Source organism: Cyclopterus lumpus, chromosome 13 (genome assembly GCF_009769545.1).
Source record: "Cyclopterus lumpus isolate fCycLum1 chromosome 13, fCycLum1.pri, whole genome shotgun sequence".
Classification (NCBI taxonomy): Eukaryota; Metazoa; Chordata; class Actinopteri; order Perciformes; family Cyclopteridae; genus Cyclopterus; species Cyclopterus lumpus.
In genome coordinates this window covers 19,936,848-19,960,839 of record NC_046978.1, presented here as the reverse complement: position 1 = coordinate 19,960,839, position 23,992 = coordinate 19,936,848, and the positions used below count along the sequence as shown (strand labels likewise).

The window sequence follows — 23,992 nt, the reverse complement described above, 5'->3', positions numbered from 1 at the left end:
ACTGGTGAAGATGACCCTGAGTCAGCATCTTTTAAATGGCCTCTGCTAGAGAAACACAGCCCCACTCCACGCCCACACACATCATGCAACTCTTCTGTTGGAATTCCCGGTATCTCATCAGTCAATCATTTATAGACTTTGTGTTGATTAATGTTAAGGATTTACTCAGGAAAGGGTCGGATTTATGTGTCATTCCACTCATAATAATGAACATTTCTATAGAAAATCATATTGTTGTACTTTTTGAATTTACGATGTTGCACAACCTCTTTAACTATTTTGTTCTGTGCATTCCTTGCATAGTGAAGCAGGTGTTGCCTGAAAATCATAATTTGTATATATATTTTATATGTATAATACTTTTTTTACTTTTTCCATTTGAGCTAATGTTACTTTTTCATTTATAATGACGTAACTTGTGTCAATGTTACTTATGTATATATGCTAACTTAACCATTTTTCATATATGCTAACGCAACTTTTTTCATATAAGTTCCTGTTGCTTTGTCATACATGCTAATGCAACTTTAATATTGCAGCTATTTTGTTATTATTAAAATATCAATAATACATTAGGATTAATAAGGTTCCCTAGTACATAAAAAAAACATTAATATAGAGCTTGTTTATAAATAATTTAATAATCCATTACAAATCCCACTATAACCCGTGGGGACAATGCTCGGCAGGGAGCCTGCAATCACTTATTCCCCTAAATCAAGCTGACGTATCAATGTTACAGTAAGTTCTGCAACATTGCCCTTTACCCAGCGTAGGATGTTTGATCGTAGTCACACAAACAGCCTGATGACGAGGGCCAAAGTGGAACATCTTTTCAAGTAAGTAAACATTTGTGAACTGATAAAATGAGTTACACCACAGTGAGTAATGTGCTTACTGTTTAAAAGTGGGCAAAAACAACTTTGCACAAGACTTAAACATTGGTATACATACATATACATATATATATATATATGAATAATTATATTGCCGTTGTTTGTAACTTCTTATGTTGATTGTATGCAGGCCTGGCTCTAGATAACAGACCTGTTGGACAAGAAGACCTGTTCTTTAAAGGAATCCGGTTCTAGCTCATGACTTCACTCACCAACAACTGGTTCTTCAGTTCAGGCTGGATTTTGGATTCAATCCTGCTTGCGAATCGAATATCTCTTTAAGAGTTGTTCCAAAAAGAATGATTCCTTTCATATCTATGTCACTACTTCCTCAAATGTAGTGAGTGTGTTTGTGTGACAGAGAGAGAACATTTAAAGCTCCAGTTGGTAAACTTGAGAAATACCAAATTATAACTTTGATACGATACCTGCCATAAATATCACGATACCTGATACTTACGATACGATACCACAAATACGATACGATACTGGTATATTTATCTATAATAGTAATAAATAAAACATCTGTATGGTTCCCTTTTTACCAGCTTGTTCCTGCACAGCTTTTTCAACACTTAACAAATGGCATTATTAGTATTAGCCTACAGCAAGATATTAATGAAAACTACATGGTGCCATCACAGTATTGATTATACACGGCTCTGTAGGCCTTTTGTCCGTATCTGACCAGATTACTACATAGTTCCTTTCCTAAGTATGAGCAATTGTAGAGTTCATATGTTATCTTAATTCATGGAATAATTATTTTTCCTTAACTAAAATAAAAAAGACTTGGCTGAAGATCCACCAGCATGAAGCCATTTTGCATCAATTGTGTTTCATTTAGTCCACTTGTGTGCATCGTGACCTCATGATCACAGACTGGTCGTCAAAGACTACTCGTGTTAGTCTGTATGTGGGTGAGCTTAAGGTGAGCAGCATGTTTATAATCACATTTGATTACCTGTCGTTCTTTGAACTCTTTGAAAAGTTTGGGGTGTCTGTCTGAAAGGTGCTTTGATGTTTGACGTGTTGCTTCCTGGTCTGAGCTCTGAAACAGACGGGTCTCTGTGTGTCTGTGGGCTTCACTGTCTGTGTGTCAGTGGGCTTCACTGTCTGTGTGTCAGTGGGCTTCACTGTCTGTGTGTCTGTGGGCTTCACTGTCTGTGTGTCAGTGGGCTTCACTGTCTGTGTGTCAGTGGGCTTCACTGTCTGTGTGTCAGTGGGCTTCACTGTCTGTGTGTCTGTGGGCTTCACTGTCTGTGTGTCAGTGGGCTTCACTGTCTGTGTGTCTGTGGGCTTCACTGTCTGTGTGTCAGTGGGCTTCACTGTCTGTGTGTCTGTGGGCTTCACTGTCTGTGTGTCAGTGGGCTTCACTGTCTGTGTGTCTGTGGGCTTCACTGTCTGTGTGTCTGTGGGCTTCACTGTCTGTGTGTCTGTGGGCTTCACTGTCTGTGTGTCAGTGGGCTTCACTGTCTGTGTGTCAGTGGGCTTCACTGTCTGTGTGTCAGTGGGCTTCACTGTCTGTGTGTCAGTGGGCTTCACTGTCTGTGTGTCTGTGGGCTTCACTGTCTGTGTGTCAGTGGGCTTCACTGTCTGTGTGTCTGTGGGCTTCACTGTCTGTGTGTCAGTGGGCTTCACTGTCTGTGTGTCTGTGGGCTTCACTGTCTGTGTGTCAGTGGGCTTCACTGTCTGTGTGTCTGTGGGCTTCACTGTCTGTGTGTCAGTGGGCTTCACTGTCTGTGTGTCTGTGGGCTTCACTGTCTGTGTGTCAGTGGGCTTCACTGTCTGTGTGTCTGTGGGCTTCACTGTCTGTGTGTCTGTGGGCTTCACTGTCTGTGTGTCTGTGGGCTTCACTGTCTGTGTGTCAGTGGGCTTCACTGTCTGTGTGTCTGTGGGCTTCACTGTCTGTGTGTCTGTGGGCTTCACTGTCTGTGTGTCAGTGGGCTTCACTGTCTGTGTGTCTGTGGGCTTCACTGTCTGTGTGTCAGTGGGCTTCACTGTCTGTGTGTCTGTGGGCTTCACTGTCTGTGTGTCAGTGGGCTTCACTGTCTGTGTGTCTGTGGGCTTCACTGTCTGTGTGTCTGTGGGCTTCACTGTCTGTGTGTCAGTGGGCTTCACTGTCTGTGTGTCAGTGGGCTTCACTGTCTGTGTGTCTGTGGGCTTCACTGTGTGTCAGTGGGCTTCACTGTCTGTGTGTCAGTGGGCTTCACTGTGTGTCAGTGGGCTTCACTGTCTGTGTGTCAGTGGGCTTCACTGTCTGTGTGTCAGTGGGCTTCACTGTCTGTGTGTCAGTGGGCTTCACTGTCTGTGTGTCAGTGGGCTTCACTGTCTGTGTGTCTGTGGGCTTCACTGTCTGTGTGTCAGTGGGCTTCACTGTCTGTGTGTCAGTGGGCTTCACTGTCTGTGTGTCACAAAAAGCGCCGGCACGTGTCGCCATGTTGTCTCCCCAGCGATCACTGAGTGAGAGCGAGCTGCCTGTTAGTGTGTGAGCGCTGCGCAGCCACGCCCCCTTTGCAGTCAACGCGCTGGGCAGCCACGCCCCCTTTGCAGTCAACGCGCTGGGCAGCCACGCCCCCTTGCAGTCAACGCGCTGGGCAGCCACGCCCCCTTTGCAGTCAACGCGCTGGGCAGCCACGCCCCCTTTGCAGTCAACGCGCTGGGCAGCCACGCCCCCTTGCAGTCAACGCGCTGGGAAGCCACGCCCCCTTGCAGTCAACGCGCTGGGAAGCCCCGCCCCTTTGCAGTCAACGCGCTGGGAAGCCCCGCCCCTTTGCAGTCAACGCGCTGGGCAGCATTCAAGAAGTGGAGCAGTGAGTGCGCTCTGATCGCGCTATTTTAATAAAGTATCGATACTAAAAATATGCAAAACCGTATCGTTTTGAACGTACCGCGGTACCGTTTTAGTATCGGTACACCGTGCAGCCCTACTTGTGATAACTGTTCAGTTTTCTTGGCGAGCTCTATTAAGGGTGTGAGGTTGTGTGCTGAGGTCTTTCTGAAGATATTCAGGGTTCCACAGATCCTGCAGCAGCTTCTCCTGCTGGAGCAGGTTGTTGGTTCACATCCAATATCAACTGGCCACGAGGAGCATGAATCTCCTGGACTGAACACCAGAGTGGAGCAGAGAGACGAAGCCTGAAGAGACACACCCCTGACCTTTGACCTCACAAAAACTCCCAAAAAACAAACAAATAACCTTTCACAGGGAAAAAAGTTAAGAACCCTTCAGGAGAGCAACAGAGGAGGATCCCTCTCCCCGGATGGACAGAAGAATAGATGTCATGTGACCAGATGAACAGAGTTACAGAGTTACATAAACACATTACATGAATATGACAGAAATTATGAAAAGTCCACAGGTGTTGGCTGAGAGAGGAGGGTTTGGGTGGTGATGGGACTAGATAGACTTCTATACAACCAGAGGAGTTGCCCCCTGGTGGTCAGGAGAGAGAATGCAGCTTTAACACATGAAGCATAGACTTCTATACAACCAGAGGAGTCGCCCCCTGGTGGTCAGGAGAGAGAATGCAGCTTTAACACATGAAGCATAGACTTCTATACAACCAGAGGAGTTGCCCCCTGGTGGTCAGGAGAGAGAATGCAGCTTTAACACATGAAGCATAGACTTCTATACGACCAGAGGAGTCGCCCCCTGGTGGTCAGTAGAGAGAATGCAGCTTTAACACATGAAGCATAGACTTCTATACAACCAGAGGAGTCGCCCCCTGGTGGTCAGTAGAGAGAATGCAGCTTTAACACATGAAGCATAGACTTCTATACAACCAGAGGAGTCGCCCCCTGGTGGTCAGTAGAGAGAATGCAGCTTTAACACATGAAGCATAGACTTCTATACAACCAGAGGAGTCACCCCCTGGTGGTCAGGAGAGAGAATGCAGCTTTAACACATGAAGCACAGACTTCTATACAACCAGAGGAGTCACCCCCTGGTGGTCAGGAGAGAGAATGCAGCTTTAACACATGAAGCACAGACTTCTATACAACCAGAGGAGTCGCCCCCTGGTGGTCAAGAGAGAGAATGCAGCTTTAACACATGAAGCATAGACTTCTATACAACCAGAGGAGTCGCCCCCTGGTGGTCAGGAGAGAGAATACAGCTTTAACACATGAAGCATAGACTTCTATACAACCAGAGGAGTAGAACCTTTTAATCCATTTCCCAGTTTTAAATTGGATTTCTCTGCACAAAATATTGCAAGACAATTTAAGCATTATCACAGGTGTCTGCATAACATGTTTACCGTAAGGTACAACGGTTGTACTATCGACCTTGAGGCTTCAAAGTTATTTATAGAGACTGATTCAACACGAAGGCCAGGTTAAAGGGTCAACTCCACAGCTGGTGTGTACTAATAGTGTTCTTTAATAGAAGATGGAGGTTTTTATACACTTAACTTAGAGTCCAGTGTAATGACCCTGAAATGCATTGAGAGAGGATGTGAACCAACAACCTGCTCCAGCAGGAGAAACTGCTGCAGGATCTGTGGAACCCTGAATATCTTCAGAAAGATGCACGAGAAGTAGGAGTTTTGCTTTGAGGGAATTACAGCGTGCCAGACATTTATATTTATATACATAAATATATATATTGCATTTACAGGCAGTATGTGAACATTAAACAGAGCATATATATATATATATATATATATATATATATATATATATAATATATATATATATATATACATTGCATAATGTGAACATTAAACAGAGCATAGGATCCACGCTAAATGTTTGCTTTTGTTCTAAAGAGGAAATGCACGAACACCAAAACATATTCTGATTCATGAAACCATGCGTCCGCCTGCCAGTGAGCTATTTCCTTTCATAAATCCAAACCCACCTGCACCTGAGAGCAGCTGGTTCAGCCTTTAAGCCCCGCCCCCTCCACGCCCACATTCCGCCCTCAGCCCAACAGTCCACAAGAGTCCCACCCGGCATTTATACATTTACATATTTATTCATTTACATATTTATTCATTTACATATTTATTCATTTACATATTTACACATTTACATACTTACTGGCTTAAGTAAGTTTATAAAGTCTTGTCAAAATGCAAAAAAATAGGTTTTATTTTATTGTTTCTCACTCACAAAATTAAAGATCATGACATTCGATTCGCAAAGGAAGCTTGAAGAACCAGTCGTTCAAGAACATAAACCCTCTGAACTAAAGAACCAGTCCTTCAAGAACACAAACCCTCTGAACTAAAGAACCAGTCCTTCAAGAACACAAACCCTCTGAACTAAAGAACCAGTCCTTCAAGAACATAAACCCTCTGAACTAAAGAACCAGTCGTTCAAGAACACAAACCCTCTGAACTAAAGAACCAGTCGTTCAAGAACATAAACCCTCTGAACTAAAGAACCAGTCGTTCAAGAACACAAACCCTCTGAACTAAAGAACCAGTCCTTCAAGAACACAAACCCTCTGAACTAAAGAACCAGTCCTTCAAGAACACAAACCCTCTGAACTAAAGAACCAGTCGTTCAAGAACACAAACCCTCTGAACTAAAGAACCAGTCCTTCAAGAACACAAACCCTCTGAACTAAAGAACCAGTCGTTCAAGAACACAAACCCTCTGAACTAAAGAACCAGTCGTTCAAGAACACAAACCCTCTGAACTAAAGAACCAGTCGTTCAAGAACGCAAACCCTCTGAACTAAAGAACCAGTCGTTCAAGAACACAAACCCTCTGAACTAAAGAACCAGTCGTTCAAGAACACAAACCCTCTGAACTAAAGAACCAGTCGTTCAAGAACACAAACCTTCTGAACTAAAGAACCAGTCGTTCATGAACACAAACCTTCTGAGCTATAGTTAATATATCATTTATATGTTTTTTGCTAATTAGTAATAATAATAATAATAGTATATCAAATAATAAAATTAGCGCCATATTTACCAGGCGCAATATTAAAGTTGCGTTCACACGAATGAGAAAACATCACGTTAGCAACATTAGCTTATATGAAATAAAAGTACGTTAGCATATATGAATAAGTAACATTGGCACATATGAAAAAATATACATATGACAAAGTAAGTTTAGCAAGTTTATTATCCATATAAAATATATGTTAAAATTATATTTTTGAGGCAACACACAGCAAAGTGACCTGGTGATGGTAACGTAGAAAAGGGGAAGGCCTATGTGCTGGGGGTGAGCCCCAGAGGGCCTGGGCCCAATTTGACCCCTGTGTCACTATGCAAGGAATGCACAGAACGAAATGCTTAAAAAGGTTGTGCAACACCATGAATTCAAAAAGTACAACAATATGATTTTCTATAGAAATGTTCATTATTATGAGTGGAATGACACATAAATCCGACCCTTTCCTGAGTAAATCCTTAACATTAATCAACACAAAGTCTATAAATGATTGACTGATGAGATACCGGGAATTCCAACAGAAGAGTTGCATGATGTGTGTGGGCGTGGAGTGGGGCTGTGTTTCTCTAGCAGAGGCCATTTAAAAGATGCTGACTCAGGGTCATCTTCACCAGTATCATCTCAGTCAACCATGGGTCTCCCTGGGTGTCAGATGTGGACATGGACCCTTTGTGTTTTCTTCAGCTGGATGTTTGTGGGTCGAGCAGCGGCAGGACCGTAAGTTTACCTGAACTGTCTTGAGAAAAATAATACGCCTGTGGTTGAATTTAATGAATGAATTTAATTCAATCTGCCGGTTGGAGTTTCTTCCGTGTCAGATCCAGTGAGCTCTCTTCTGTATGTTTCTGTGCTGCAGGCAGTACATGGTCGCCATTCCTGCAACTCTTGAATCCGGGGCTGTGACCAAGCTCTGTGCGAGTCTCCTGCAGCCCAACGAGACTCTGGTCATGACCATCACTCTGAAGTCCTCAGAGGAGAATACAACCCTCTTCACACAGGCGTCCAATAAGGACTTTCATAGCTGCACTCAATTTATGGTGAGCACCATTAGAACCTTAACAGGGACGTAACACACACACAGGTAGAGAGCAATTCATTGTGCACCCCAGAATGTCAACAGGCCGTCTGAGTTAAATTCACAAAAGCTTAAACCAATATGGTAAACTATTGTGAGCATGTATGGAAAAATTTCCTTTGACATATATATAAAAAAGTAACATTCATTTATATGAAAAGAATGATCTTATATGTGAAAAAGTAACATTAGTTTATATGAGAAAGGTTACGTTAGCTTATATGTTAAAGTAAAATGTCCTTGTATGAGAAAAAATACGTTAGCTTGTATGTTAAAGTAAAATTCCCTTATATGAGAAAAGTTACGTTAGCTGGTATGTTAAAGTAAAATGATCTTTTAGGACATACACATAATTTACTGAATTTAAGGTAAGCTCTGAAGATTTTATTAATTGATGTGTTTATTAAAATACAACTTTAGAACCTCAAAGAGATTATGCAACACATACAGTACGCACACAGATTAAAAAACAAAAAAAGTAATATATTCATGAACTTTATATTTTTTTAAAAGTGGTTCTTACCGTGTCCATAAAACATGTTTTTGTCACAGGTTCCCTTAGGCAAGAATGGAGATGTTCAGGCATTTGAGGTGGAGGTACGAGGCCAAACCTATTACTCAAAGGAAGTCAGGAAGGTCCTGATCAAAGTCTATCATCCAGAGACATTCGTCCAAACAGATAAACCAATCTACCTCCCTGGACAAACAGGTAACCTTGAGTTGATGATCTATGATGTTGTTTACAATATGGTACCACGCTGTATAAAGACAGATTTCAATAATACCAAATACATAAGCATTTAAGAAAATGTTACGTTAGCATGTATGGGAAAAGTTAGGTTAGCATGTATGGGAAAAGTTAGGTTAGGTTACATGAAAAAAAATTACGTTAATATATGAAAAACGTTATGTTAGCATACATGAAAAAAGTTAAGTTATATATGATAAGTCACGTTAGCATATATATTAAAAGTTACTTTCCGCGTATGGAAAAAGTTAGTTTAGGATATATGAAAAAAGTTACGTTAGCATGTATAAAAAATGTTACGTTAGAATGTTTAAAATAAATTTTTACGTTGGTATGAATGAAATATGAACTGTTTTCCTGCTGAACCAGTTAAAAGCACCGACCCTCACATTCTAGATCATATTATTACGTGACTCTATTTGTAATACTATTTCAAAATAAAAGCTTCATGTTGAATATTCTCTTTATTTCTCTCAGTGCATTTCAGAGTCATCACACTGGACTCCAAGTTGAGACCTGCCAATGGGCTGGTGAGAGTCTTTCCTTTCCTCAGGTGGCATTCAAAAAAACAGTGTTAGTGATACTGTTAGGTAACGGTGCAGGTTTTAAAGTTACGTAATGAGGTGATCGATGAGCTATGTTTCCTAATCATGAAGCTGTGGGTCAATAGTACAGCAACCTTTAGGTAGACCTGACTAATCCATCACCTCCTAACACTAGCTTCTTATTTATATGGTATGAATATAGCCCAAGAAGCTCTGTGGATTGAAAAACAACACTGATTTCATATTGAGAAATATTGTGCAAATTCATAAGGACTCTGTATGATGAAAACAATGCAAACCAGCTTTAACAAATCTCCCTATTTCTCTTTTTTTTTGCAGTACGATATCATCGAAATTAAGGTAAGACTAAAAGGAAAATATGTTAATATGTTGATTTCCTTTAAACAAATATGTGTTAACAAATAATCCTCCTAATTGTCCATTAGCCTTCTTAAATCAACTTAATTTAGTTTTTACATTACATTTAGCTGACGCTTTTATCCAAAGCGACTTACAATCATGTTACATTCATACACTGTAGAACAGCTACAGGGAACAATGCAGGGTTAAGTGTCTTGCTCAAGGACACATCAACCACCAACCCCCTGATTGAAAGACGGACCCACTGACCACTGACCCACAGTCGCCCCTTTATCAAGTTTCACTGCATAAACTAGACTAGCTAATGAAAGCTAGTAAGTGGACCTTGAGTTGAGATTTCTTTGTCAAACTACAATCAACTTGATTTAAATAGGATTTTATAATAATGAATATAGTTTATTTTTTGTTCATGAATCTATTAATGCTAGTTATGTATGTTTCTTAGTGTTATAATGTCATTTTGCTGCCTTGTTTACAATGTTATTGTTTTTATTGTTTCTGTTTTTACCATGTAAAGTACCTTTGAGTTTTGAATACTTAAACAGTTTAAACTATTTATTTTGCCAGTAAAAAAAAAGTGTGTCATCTTGTTAACGGAGAAGAAGAAACCTGCTCTCCCCGTACTCACATGAGGTCCTCATGTTTGTCATGAACACAAGTTCTTCACGTTATTTGACAGGATGCTGGCGACAACCGTATTGGACAGTGGCTGAATGAAACGTCCAACAGTAAGATATTGCAGCTTTCATACGACTTGAACTCTGAGGCCCGTGAAGGACACTACCAGGTTATTGTAACTATTGGGTCGGATAAAATACATCACAACTTCAAGGTGGAGAAATACGGTGAGATCCTTTTTTATTTTTTACCTTTCTTTCAATCATTTGTAATGAAGCAAGAATGCTAATAAACACATTTTGTCCCCAGTTCTGCCTAAATTTGAAATAAAAATAAATGCATCCGATGAAGTAATTATTGATGACGAGGGAATCAAAGCTGAAGTATGTGCAACGTAAGTAAGCTCTTTAGCTCGTTACACTCTTAAATAATCTGAAACAGGTCCCGTTTGGGGAGTGAATGAATGTTTTCATTTCTACGTCCTTCTCATCAGGTATACATTCGGACAGCCCGTTCCAGGCAGTGTTGAGGTCAAGATGTGCCGACCTCTAAATCACCACTATATTCCAAGACCTGCATTAAACGATGTCACTCAGGAGGAGCACTTTGATGTAGTCGCCCCATGCCACAGTGAGACAAAGCAGGTACGGTCTCATCTCTGCTGAAAATAAGGTGCATATCAGGGTTAAGTTTATTACCCTCACCCTTTTAAACCCGTCTAAAGACTTCAAGGGGTTCCTCAGGGGTCGTTACTAGGGCCCCTGGACATTTGTGTATTTCCGTGTCTACATGTGTTTTGTATGCATACAGAGAGTGAAGGTGTCTCGTAAACTTTACATGTGTATGTTAAAGTTAGTGAAAATGAACATTAAGATGAATGTGCTTCTATAACTTTAGTGTTTGAACTGAAAAAGCAAAGTTTGTGTGTTGAGGAGTAACACGGGTGTTGAATGGTGGACGTTTATTTTATTCAATTGTATTTGATCTTATTTCATTGTTCTTTTTAGACGGACAACAAAGGCTGCGCCACGTTTATCTTCCAGATGTCAGCTTTCACAAGAGTTGCACAAAAGGTTCTGAGAGATGAACTGCAGCTCCGGGTCAAAGTGGAAGAAGAGGGCACAGGCAAGTCATATAATAGTGTCACATTTATATGTGGAAAAGAGAGAGAATTACTGTGTAATCAAACAGTTGTTGTCGTGCAGGTATCTCACGCGAACAAGAGCAGAAAATGAGGATTTCATATGTCGTTGGAAAGCTGTCCTTCACCGACACGCCCAAGATTTATGACCAAGGATCAAACTTGGAGGGAAAAGTAAGTGTCCTTCACTTCTTCGGCGTGATTTGAGTCGCGGTGCGTTCTCGGTGATACGACCGTGTGCTGCCAACAGGTTCAAGCGGTTCATTACAACAAAACCCCCATTGCCGACATGCCGCTGTACCTGTTTGAGGGTGAAAGCTGGTCATCCCGCCGGCTGCAGAATCTCACAACCAACAGCGATGGCGTCGCCTCGTTCTCAATCAGCACGGCTGAACTTGTGGGGGACCTCCAACTCCGCGTAAGTAGGAAGAAGCACTGCACTGGTTTCTCAATATGCTGCAAGCTGCCGCCAAGTGGCCAGTAGCCATATTGGAACCGTTTGCTGCGCTAATAGAGAGGCCACGCCCCTTTCACACATGGGACTTCATTTTGGAAATATTGTGAATTTAAATCATAATTTTTCTCTTTAAGAAAATCTCACAACAAGGGGGCGACTCCTCTGGTTGTATAGAAGTCTATGCTAAATGTGTTAAAGCTTCATTCTCTCTACTGACCACCATGGGGCGACTCCTCTGGTTGTATAGAAGTTCATGCTTCATGTGTTAAAGCTGCATTCTCTTTCCTGACCACCAGGGGGCGACTCCTCTGGTTGTATAGAAGTCTATATAAATGACTCTACTTCTCTTGATGTATTCCCTCAGTAAACATTGTAAACATGAGTGTTTGGTCTCAATCTCTAGTTTCAAGTCTTCTTCAATACAGCGTGATGTTCATTTAGTAAATGATGGTTATTTAGAGTCAAACAGACCATAAAGCAGGGTATGTTTTAGGGCGGGGCTACAAGGTGATTGACAGGTCGACACCAGAGACTCTACGTCACTCAGTCCACATATGGTCACTTCCTGTTCACCCGTTGTAAAATAAACACAACATGTCGACAACCGTGATCCAAGATGGCGACGGCGAAATCACTAAACTCAAGGCTTCAAAACATCCGTAAACAAACCAACGGGTGACGTCACCGTGACTTATAACCCTTTTTGACGTGACGTCTTTCTATTTACATATTTTAACCTTTGTCTCCTTCAACATTTTTACAATAAAATAAAAATCTCTTGCAGTGCAAAATAAATAAGGTCCCATGGTGTTGAAACCTTTAACATTCACTTTAACTGTAAAAACCTTCTTCCACCTCCATGAGCTCCTTTATAGAGTTTCTTTTCTGCTATCTAGGTGAGCAACTTGCCGAAATACGGCTACGCCGGTTACAGAACGCCGTACTTTGAGGCTGGAGAGCACAGTGTTTCCTTGCTCCGACCTTCAACTCCACACACTAAAACGGTCAGCTTCCTGGAGGTGAAGAAGAAGAATAACCCACTTCCATGTGACAAAGAAGAAGTCTTCACCATCCAATACACGGTGGTAGGAGAAGCCCAGGGCTCTGTGGACGTGATGTATCTGGTGAGTGAAGTCTCTCCTACTGGTTCTCTAATAGAGACGACGGGGGAAGATGGTTCTATAAAGACTTTTACATCAGATCACTGACATCCGGCTCAAAGGACCCGTTTAGTACCTTCAGATAACGTAAAGCACAACCGTCTCTCACGAGAGCCAGTGTCCCCTCTGGGCTGCCGTAGAAACACGGCAGAGCAAAGATGGCGGACTCCGTGGAAGACGCTCCCTTCGTAGATATAAATGGCTTCTTTTTTCTAAGCTAAACGTCAGAAAGAATTCTACTCGACTCCGAGTGTGAAATCATTAATAAGGTCATTTATTCTTGCAACAAGCAGCAGAGTTGAATCACAAACAGTTATGAGTCAAGAGTTCTGACTTTCTATACCCTGTGATAAACAATTCATTCCTGCTGGGAGGTCAGGCCGGTCTGAACCCGTTCTCAGTCTTATCTCCTGTGGAGACCGGTGGCGATGGGGGGGCTGAGTGGGTGCTGCCCTGGTGGGCACCTCCTTGAAGGGATGCGTTATCTGTGAGGTCACCAGTATACTGAACCAGTTACTAAGACATAGCTTTGTCTTTACTGTCACTGAATAAAACACAACAGGTTCTTAGTCTCAGGCGACTAGACGCTGATTAAAACACGGTATGAATATTGTTTTCCCATTAATCCCCTAAATGTTCCCCCACATTGTTTGCAGGTGTTAACCCGAGGAGCCATCGTCATGCAGGGAGCTAAACGGGTCCAAGTGCAAGAATCAGGTGATGAAACAACCCTTTATGTTGATGATGAATGGAGGCAGGTGAGAGGTGACGGGGCTCACAGCAGGTGGTTTGTGCTTTCAGTGAACGAGGGTGAGGTGACCTTCAAGTTGATGGTGTCTCCCGACATGGCGCCAGACGTCCAGGTGGTGGCGTACGCCGTCCTCCCCAGTGAGAATGTGATGGCCCACAGCGCTGACTTCTCTGTCGAGAAATGCTTCGGTAACAAGGTCAGTGAAGGCGTCACTGGGAGCTCTTTTTTTGATTCAGTAAATTACACATGCAGGTTAGGAACTCCAGTCTTCAGGTCGCCCATTGGTCAGAACACAGGACGCCAACAAATCCGGTTACGCTGCCTCGGCGAGCGCGGACGCCAATCGTAGCGCCGGAAGAGCAGCGGGACTCACAACAACGCTGAATGTGGACTCTTCTGTCCCAGGTGTCCCTGGAGTTCTCTCCGTCCTCGGCTGTCCCGGGAGAGGAGGCCATCCTGCAGGTGACGGCTCAGCCCGACTCGCTGTGCGGCGTGAGCGCCGTGGACCAGAGCGTCCTCATCAAGGAGCCGGGGAAATCTCTGGATGCTGAGAAGGTAGCTGCTGGAGCCAACCCACAGGAATACATCTGGATTCTTTTGACCAGTTGACCATCATGCATGTTGATTATGGAAATAGTTAAGATCACATACGTGACGATATGAAGATAAAGGCCGGTTTTGACAAAGAAAGTTCCCCAATGGTCAGATCTTTATAGAAAAACAAATATGTGTCTGGTCACAGCTTCAAAATATACTTTTTCTTTTCAGATATTTGACCTGTTGCCCGTCAAAAAAAACTCCCACATTCCATACATGGTTCAAGATTCCGTCGAATGTTTGCGCGTGAGGCCGAGAAGATACGTCATGCCGTCCCCCAATGAGCAGAAAGAGGACGCTCATACCGTTTTCCAGGTACTTCCTGCTCTCGTGTGAATGCACAATATCTTTATGTCGTTTGTATGTTTTGTTGTTGCACATTTCAGTAACGCCTGTTTGTTGTTGGATCATCTAGAACGTGGGGATGAAGATGGCAACAAACTTGTTAATCCGAGTGCCTTCATGCCTCCAGTACAAAGGAAGACAATACCACCAGGGCCACGGCGGATATGGTATTTAGTGTTGTTCTTCTGCTCTATGAAGTGGCACGTTGCTGAATATTTACCAGCATTAAAAGGCTTCCTCTGGTTCTGATGCAATATGTTATGCTTTATCGACAGGTATTAATTACAGGTTACGGGCTGTTCCTGAAACAGCTTCAATGCTCACACCAAATAGGATGGGGAGTGCTGCAGGACCACCTGATTCACCAATAGAGACAGTCCGTACTTTCTTCCCTGAGACCTGGATATGGGATCTGGTGGAAGTGGGGTGAGTCTTTTCACCACAGTCCTTCTTTCAGACTTCCTACACACAATAATGCCATTACAATAGTTTACAGACATTGCCCTTTAGACGTTTTCTTCTTATTCAACCTGATGATGACTCTAAGAGTTTGTGGTGCTCACAACAATTTGTTAGTTAGGCTTGGTTGGTGTTTACGGTTCACCAGGGTATTCAGAAAACCCTCCACCAGAGGTCAGTCTCTACCATGGACTGTGTTTAAGAATTGGATGGTTTGTGGACTGCAGTTTTGAAGCCTCGAATTCGGCGTTTTGGCCGTCGCCATCTTGTTTTTTATCAAAAAGCTGCGTTCTCTCTACTGACAACGAGGGGGCAACTCCTCTGGTTGTATAGAAGTCCAGGCTTCGTGTGTTAAAGCTGCATTCTCTCTCCTGACCACCAGGGGGCAACTCCTCTGGTTTTTATAGAAGTCTAGGCTTTGTGTGTTAAAGCTGCTTTTCTCTCTTGACCACCAGGGGGCGACTCCTCTGGTTGTATAGAAGTCTATGCTTCATGTGTTAAAGCTGCATTCTCTCTCCTGACCACCAGGGGGCGACTCCTCTGGTTGTATAGAAGTCTATGCTTCATGTGTTAAAGCTGCATTCTCTCTCCTGACCACCAGGGGGCGACTCCTCTGGTTGTATAGAAGTCTATGCTTCATGTGTTAAAGCTGCATTCTCTCTCCTACCACCAGGGGGCGACTCCTCTGGTTGTATAGAAGTCCATGCTTCATGTGTTAAAGCTGCATTCTCTCTACTGACCACGAGGGGGCGACTCCTCTGGTTGTATAGAAGTCTATGCTTCATGTGTTAAAGCTTCATTCTCTCTACTGACCACCAGGGGGCGACTCCTCTGGTTGTATAGAAGTCTATGCTTCATGTGTTAAAGCTGCATTCTCTCTCCTGACCACCAGGGGGCGACTCCTCTGGTTGTATAGAAGTCTATGCTTCATGTGTTAAAGCTGCATTCTCTCTCCTGACCACCAGGGGGCGACTCCTCTGGTTGTATAGAAGTCAATGCTTCATGTGTTAAAGCTGCATTCTCTCTCCTGACCACCAGGGGGCGACTCCTATGGTTGTATAGAAGTCTATATAAATGACTCTACTTCTCTTGATGTATTCCCTCAGTAAACATTGTAAACATTAGTTTTTGGTCTCAATCTCTAGTTTCAAGTCTTCAATACAGCGTGATGTTCATTTAGTAAATGTTATTTAGAGTCAAACAGACCATAAAGCAGGGTATGTTTTAGGGCGGGGCTACAAGGTGATTGACAGGTCGACACCAGAGACTCTACGTCACTCAGTCCACATATGGTCACTTCCTGTTCACCCGTTGTAAAATAAACACAACATGTCGACAGTTAGTTTTTGGTCTCAATCTCTAGTTTCAAGTCTTCTTCAATACAGAATGATGTTCATTTAGTACATTATGGTCATTTAGAGTCAGACAGACCATAAAGCAGGGGACGCTTTAGGGCGGGGCTACACAGTGATTGACAGGTCTCTACCAGAGACATATTGCGTCTCTAGGGCATTCTTCCTCAGTCCAGATATTGTCACTTCCTGTTAAGTGGTTGCAAAAAAACAAGATGGCGACTACTAAAATGACAATATTTAGGCTTCAAAACATTCACAAACCAACGAGCCACGTCATGACGACTACGTCGATCTGCTGTTTCAGAGAATCCGGAGTGAAGGACGTGTCCCTCACCGTCCCGGACACCATCACCACCTGGGAGACGGAGGCTTTCTGTCTGTCCCCCCACGGTTTCGGCTTGGCCCCCCGTAAGGAGATCACCGTCTTCCAGCCCTTCTTCCTGGAGCTCACCCTGCCCTACTCCATCATCCGGGGGGAGCACTTCGAACTGAAGGCGACCGTCTTCAACTACATGAGCAGCTGCATCATGGTAACCCATGTTCACACGGACTGGTGCTAACATCGCCATCGAGCTAACGGCGCTAACGTTTGCTAGTTAGCAGAAGAGCTGAGTCTGATTGGAATAATCTGAGGGTTTCAGTCATGAACCAGTGTTTTTTAATATATTGTTGTGTCTCCTGACCAGGTCACCGTGGCTCCGGTTCCCTCCTTAGAATACACCCTCACCCCCCTCTCCGGTGACCACTACACTTCCTGTTTGTGCGGCAACCAGCGCCGGACCGTGAGCTGGACGATGGCGCCCTCAGCTTTAGGTGAGCGTCGAGCTCTCGTCATCACCGGTGTCGAGCGTTACGACCCGTTTCTATCTGGATTAAAACCTGATTTTCTTCAGGGGTCGTGAACGTGACGGTGGTCGCCGAGGCCGTGGCGTCCCACGTTTCCTGTGACAACGAGGTGGTGAGCGTGCCGAAGAGAGGTCGCATCGACTCGGTCACACAATCGCTCATCGTGAAGGTCGGTACAACAAGACGACTCAGTGAAAGTTCAGCCAGCAGGTGGGAGGTCTCAAATGATTTCTTCCCTCTCAGGCTGAAGGAGTTGAGATGTCAAAGACCTTCAACTGGCTGCTCTGCCCGAAAGGTCAGTGTGTTTACAGCAAACATCCAATCAGGAGGAGGCGGGTCCACCACATGTCAATCATGTTGCAGGTCGCTTCATCTTTAGTCCACAGGGGGCACCAGAACCAACACTACCACTTTAGTCCACAGGGGGCACCAGAATCAACACTACCACTTTAGTCCACAGGGGGCACCAGAACCAACACTACCACTTTAGTCCACAGGGGGCACCAGAACCAACACTACCACTTTAGTCCACAGGGGGCACCAGAATCAACACTACCACTTTAGTCCACAGGGGGCACCAGAATCAACACTACCACTTTAGTCCACAGGGGGCACCAGAACCAACACTACCACTTTAGTCCACAGGGGGCACCAGAATCAACACTACCACTTTAGTCCACAGGGGGCACCAGAACCAACACTACCACTTTAGTCCACAGGGGGCACCAGAACCAACACTACCACTTTAGTCCACAGAGGCCACACAATTCAACACTACAGGAAAGTTCCCTTTAGCTTTAAATACAGTCCATTAACAATGTAGCTTCTTGTTTCCAGTCAGGCCTGTTTCAGTAACTGATCCACTACATCTGTTAAATCTAAATGACTTTGTTGATCTTCGTTTGATTGCTGAGCTGTTTGTTGTCTACAGGAGAGACTTTGAAGGAGGAAGTCCACATCCAGCTCCCCGAGGACGTGATTGTTGGATCAGCCCGTGCTTCAGTCTCTGTCCTGGGTAAACTACTGAATACATTATTGTTGAGCTTTGCTGTAAACCAAACAAATCTTTAAGCTTTCAGATGATCATCTGAGATTAAAGGCGAGCAAAGAGAGACTTGAAAACAACCCACTTCCTCAGGTCAGTACATTCGGTCTTCGTGAGTCATGTTTTCATTGGTGCAGGTGACATTCTGGGCCGAGCCCTGAACAACCTGCACGGGCTTCTGCGGATGCCGTACGGATGTGGGGAGCAGAACATGGCGCTCCTCGCCCCCAACATCTACATCCTCCAGTACCTGAGGAACACTCAGCAGCTGACCTCGGCCATCAACGACAAGGCCACCAAGTTCCTGACCGGCGGTGAGTCCAAGGTCGCTTTGTTACAAACATCTAGGACCTTAAATTATGACAAAAGTGCCAACACGACAGCACTCATCATCCCAGCTAAAGGGCCCCTGCTGGCGACCTTCGTTCGCTGCTTTTCTTTGCCCCTAACTTCCTGTCATGAAAGCAATCAAGTCCCCAAAATGTTTGTCCTGGTACGCAGGCTACCAGAGGCAGCTGAACTACAGGCATGGTGATGGCGCTTACAGCACCTTCGGATCCGGAACGGGGAACACTTGGTGAGAACGTTGGCGATGGATCAGAAGATTTAAATGTGTGTGCACGTCAGACAGGATCCCCCAAAGCCAACGGCGGGGTTGAAAAGCATGTTTTGGTTGAACGATGGTGGAAACTGCTTGAACGTGACGGTGCTTCCTCTCCTCTCGTTTGGTCCTCTCTCCTTCCTCCTCAGGCTGACTGCTTTCGTGGTGAGATCGTTCACCAAAGCCCAGTCCTTCGTCTACATCGACCCCAAGACGATGGAAGGCTCGGTGGCTTGGCTGAAAGCTAAGCAGCAGGAGAACGGCTGTTTCCAACAGTCAGGAAAGCTCTTCAACAACAGGATGAAGGTAACTGAAGTCCCGCTGGACTTGGTGTGGAAGTGACTGAGGATCCCTGAAGACGCTGAAACATCTCCGTCGTAACTCGTGTCGTTTACAACATGAGATTGTTCTTCCTCAAGATCAGAGAAACATCCACGATGTCCTGATCACACGTTCTCCTGGATACTGGAGGAGAGAACTGTATTTACTCTGTGACCTTAACGTTAATCCGTGAGGGGGCCGTACGGATCAATAACGGGTCGTTATCCACAGGGATCAAAGTGATGTGAGCTTCTGCTTCCTGTTTCCTGTCTGCAGGGCGGCGTGTCTGACGAGGTGACGCTCAGCGCGTACATCACGGCTGCCTTCCTGGAGATGAACACGTCCGTAGACGTGAGTAGAAACATCAGATCACAACTTCAGGTCACAACCTTCCTCACAAGGTTTTACACAAAGCAAGAACTTTACACGAGAGAGACAGTTGATCAACGCCTGGTTGGTTAGTTGGTTAGTTAGTTAATTGTTGGTTAGTTAGTTAGTTAGTTGGTTAGTAGTTGAGTTAGTAAGTCACTCGTTTATTTCATTGGTTGTTTGAGTTAGTAAATTACTTGGTTAGCTAGTTAGTTAGTTGTTTGTTTAACAAGTTTGTCAGTTAGTTTGTTTGTTAATTGATTAGTTAGTTTTTCGTTATTTAATTGTTGGTTAGTTCGTTGGTTGGTTAGTAGTTGAGTTAGGCGACCACTCGGTTACCTAGTTATTTCATTGGTTGTTTGAGTTAGTAAATTACTTGGTTACCTAGTTAGTTGGTTAGTTGAAAGTTAATTGAAAGCAAAGCTTCATCAAAAATATCAAGTTCACACTAAATCTGGTTCAAGGCTTCATTTGATAATTTTAACATTTGTTGATCAGTCAGGTTCATACTGTTTAGGTACTGGTTAAGTACTGGTTAGGTACTGGTTAGGTACTGGTTAAGTACTGGTTAAGTACTGGTTAGGTACTGGTTAAGTACTGGTTAGGTACTGTTTAGGTAATGGTTAAGTACTGGTTAAGTACTGGTTAGGTAGTGGTTAAGTACTGGTTAATTACTGGTTGGGTACTGGTTAAGTACTGGTTAAGTACTGGTTAGGTATTGGTTAGGTACTGGTTAAGTACTGGTTAGGTACTGGTTAAGTACTGGTTAATTACTGGTTAGGTACTGGTTAAGTACTGGTTAGGTACTGGTTAGGTACTGGTTAAGTACTGGTTAGGTACTGGATAAGTACTGATTAGGTACTGCTTAAGTACTGGTTAGGTACTGGTTAAGTACTGGTTAGGTACTGGTTAAGTACTGGTTAAGTACTGGTTAAGTACTGGTTAGGTATTGGTTAGGTACTGGTTAAGTACTGGTTAGGTACTGGATAAGTACTGGTTAGGTACTGGTTAAGTACTGGTTAGGTACTGGTTAGGTACTGGTTAAGTACTGGTTAGGTACTGGTTAAGTACTGGTTAGGTACTGGTTAGGTACTGGTTAAGTACTGGTTAGGTACTGGTTAATACTTCCAGAATTATATAAGGAAGTTCTTTTTCTAAAGTTTTGCTGAATATATGAATCTGTTCACACAAAATCATATAAGAATAAAAGTGTTGAGTCCTGAGGTCATTGTCATCATCTGATCCAGGCCCCTGAAGTGAAGAGGAGCCTGTCTTGCCTCAGAGAGTCTTTCGGCGACCTCAGTAACAGCTACAGCACGGCTCTGCTGGCGTACGTCTTCACCCTGGCAGGAGACACGGAGGCCCGAGCTCACCTTCTGGAGCACCTGGACTCGGTCGCCATACGACAAGGTGAGTAGGGAGCCCCCCGAAACTCTGGTCTCACCGGGAACCGGTTCTAAATGAGTAAAGACCAGGTAACAGTTGTGATGTCATGCGGAGTCTGATCACAAGATAATCAATGAGATCATTGATGAGCTGAGAAGGAAACTTAAAGGTTTAGAACTCAAGAAAGACCGTTTGTTTACATACAAGATTAATAATGAAATGTGGATTCCTTTTCTCACAATACACTCAAAGAGAACCAAAAAGAGTATTGATAAGAGTTCTCGTATCCATAACGTCCCAAACGGAGAGTTTTCCTCCTAAAGGAAATTTAACTGTTTGTTTTTCAGGAGGTTTCCTCCACTGGGCTCAGAAGGCATCAGGCACGTCGACCTCTCTCTCCGTGGAGATCAGCTCCTACGTCCTGCTGGCTAAACTCAGCGCCTCTCCGACCAATGAAGACCTGGGCTACGCCGCCCACATTGTCAGGTGGCTGGCCGGCCAGCAGAACTACCGAGGAGGCTTCTCCTCCACACAGGTAGGAAAGACCGGACCAGAAAGATGGACTGGAGGTGGGACTCGTCCGCGTTAAAGCTGCTGCATGCATCAACAAAAGTAAGTACATTTAAGCACGTGAAGATCTGTTTGTTCCTGTGTTGTAGGACACAGTGGTGGCTCTCCAGGCTCTGGCTCTCTACTCCGCTCTGGTGTTCAGTCCCGGAGGTTCGAGCGCGGTGACGGTCCAGACTCCCAGTGGCCAGCTGATGTTCGAGGTGAACCAGAACAACAAGCTGCTCTACCAGGAGACGGAGCTGCATGACACGACGGGGAAGTTCAGCCTGGAGGTGAAGGGCACGACGTGCGCTGTGATGCAGGTCAGTGGTCTCCATGTGCACCCCCACAAACACTGCTGATGTCACCTCAGATTAAACAAACCTGTGCTTGTTTTAATCTGAGGATTCTTGCTCCAAGAATGGGTGTAATCTGACTATTTAAATTATTATTAAAGGATTTTGTTAAATAGATTGTGAGATACTAAAACATAGAAATTTAGGAAATATATTTATATTCAATTTAACTGGATGTATTATTCCTCCCAGATGCAGCAGATCCCATTGCTCAACCTTTTTACAGAAATAACAACATGTCATCTGCATAAAGTTAGACATTATGCCCTAAACCCACACAGCAAATATACTCCCATTAACCCCAATGACTCCATTGGCACCAATGGCTCCAATGGCTCCAATGGCTCCATTGACTCCATAGGCTCCAATGGCTCCATTGACTCCATAGGCTCCATTGGCTCCATTGGCTCCATTGGCACCATTGGCACCATTGGCTCCAATGGCTCCATTGACTCCATAGGCTCCATTAGCTCCAATGGCTCCATAGGCTCTATTGGCTCCATTGGCTCCATTGGCACCATTGGCTCCAATGGCTCCATTGACTCCATAGGCTCCATTGACTCCATAGGCTCCATTGGCACCATTGGCACCATTGGCTCCAATGGCTCCATTGACTCCATAGGCTCCATTGGCTCCATTGCAAATAAAAGTAGTAAATGAAGATATCGTTGAGAAGCAAGTGAAAATGCCCCCTCAACACATTTTGAGTCAAATAAATTCCTGAGATTCTTGTTCTTGGACATTAAACCTCCCTCGTGCACCGTTCTCAGATTTCTCTTCACTATAACATCCCTCCTCCCACTGAAGACACCCCTCTCGATGTCGAGGTCACATCAAAGGCCAACTGCACCAACGGAAGACCCAAACTCTCTCTGATGATCAAGACCCTGTGAGTAGTCAGCAAGCAGATCCACGTTTCAGAAGACCATCGATGCTTCTACCAGCTGGAACTCAGTAGCTGCCGGTTGATTGGAAACTCGGTTTCAGGTTAACGTTGGTTTTATTCTGCTTGTGTCTCAGATACAGTGGAGAGGAGAACACGACCAACATGGTGATCCTGGATATCAAAATGCTCTCCGGGTTTGTCCCAGACCCAGAGTCTCTGAAGAGCGTGAGTTATTACATCAACGTCCACCTTTAGGCTTCTTCCTCATGACTACGCTGCTCTCTGTGCAGACCGTCGTCTGTTCATAGGGAGTGGACGGTGGATGTGACTCATTGGTTTGTGGGTGTTTTGAGGGTCCAGGTTGGCTTATGGGGGGGGGGGGGGGGGTGCAGCCTCAGTAGAAACGTTAAAGTGTTCAGCTGTTCACCGGCTGACTGTCGTCTCCTCGCAGCTCAAGCGGGCCATACTGGTGGATCGAGTGGACCAGAACGAGGACCACGTCCTGGTTTACATCAAGGAGGTGAGAGCAGAACCCACAGCCAGGGAACCGAGAGACGGTGCTCTCCGAGAGTCGATGCTCACGGTGTCGTCTGTTTCTCTCAACAGCTGCTTAGGGACACGCCCATCTTTTACAGGTTAGACCTCATCCAGGAGCTCCGAGTGCAGAACCTGAAGCCGGCCGTGGTCAAGATCTACGACTACTACCAGCCGGGTAAGACCTGAAGAACCCAACGAGCTCAGCACTTCATCCGAGTATTGATTCCTAGCAGGACATGTTGATCAATCTCTCTTCTTCTTCCTCTTCTCCCAGGTGACCAGCGTGACACCGAGTACTCCTCCCCTTGTGTCGCAGGTAAACAACCTCACAACCTACGGGAGAAGCACTGCTCTAGATGTTTGGTTTTAAAATACATCATTTAATAGACAAAAACCTTTTCATTGCAACCTCAAAAGGTGTGCACAACATTTTGGAAATGAATCAATAGATTATTATAAATGTATTTTAAGATGAAACCAAATCATGCTAATGTGATTTATTATTGAATGTTTTGCAGGTTGAACAGGGAGGAGGGGCTAGTCCTGATGAACACCAAGTCTACAGACAGTCCTCCATACCGTCAGTGTTCTGCTACAAGCCTTATGAACACAAATGCATGATGGACAATAAAGTTTTGTTGAACTTCTC

General features: G+C 44.2%; 1 protein-coding gene across 1 annotated transcript; it reads left to right on the top strand.

The window, feature by feature from the left end:
• The first annotated feature begins 7,430 nt into the window (after positions 1–7,430).
• Positions 7,431–23,992, top strand: LOC117741201 (alpha-2-macroglobulin-like). The gene is made up of 36 exons (XM_034548055.1): positions 7,431–7,532; positions 7,672–7,852; positions 8,443–8,599; positions 9,116–9,168; positions 9,523–9,543; positions 10,244–10,409; positions 10,492–10,576; positions 10,676–10,826; positions 11,190–11,307; positions 11,388–11,497; positions 11,574–11,741; positions 12,677–12,904; positions 13,597–13,657; positions 13,742–13,887; positions 14,097–14,246; positions 14,460–14,603; positions 14,704–14,800; positions 14,909–15,059; positions 16,752–16,977; positions 17,134–17,260; positions 17,341–17,462; positions 17,537–17,588; positions 18,225–18,308; positions 18,476–18,652; positions 18,840–18,915; positions 19,089–19,245; positions 19,537–19,611; positions 20,877–21,039; positions 21,363–21,550; positions 21,675–21,887; positions 22,691–22,809; positions 22,941–23,031; positions 23,258–23,326; positions 23,413–23,518; positions 23,618–23,659; positions 23,862–23,992. Exons 1-36 carry the CDS (start codon positions 7,447–7,449, stop codon positions 23,864–23,866), a joined length of 4,365 nt encoding a protein of 1,454 aa, XP_034403946.1. The 5' UTR covers positions 7,431–7,446; the 3' UTR covers positions 23,867–23,992.

What these genes read in the sequence shown, in the direction of transcription:
- LOC117741201 (XM_034548055.1), top strand. Translation starts at nt 7,447, where the DNA reads ATGGGTCTCCCTGGGTGTCAGATGTGGACATGGACCCTTTGTGTTTTC. An exon ending in AATCTCTGGATGCTGAGAAG is followed by an intron (nt 14,247 to 14,459) that starts GTAGCTGCTGGA and finishes TTTTCTTTTCAG; the next exon opens with ATATTTGACCTGTTGCCCGT. An exon ending in TCTTCAACAACAGGATGAAG is followed by an intron (nt 19,246 to 19,536) that starts GTAACTGAAGTC and finishes TCCTGTCTGCAG; the next exon opens with GGCGGCGTGTCTGACGAGGT.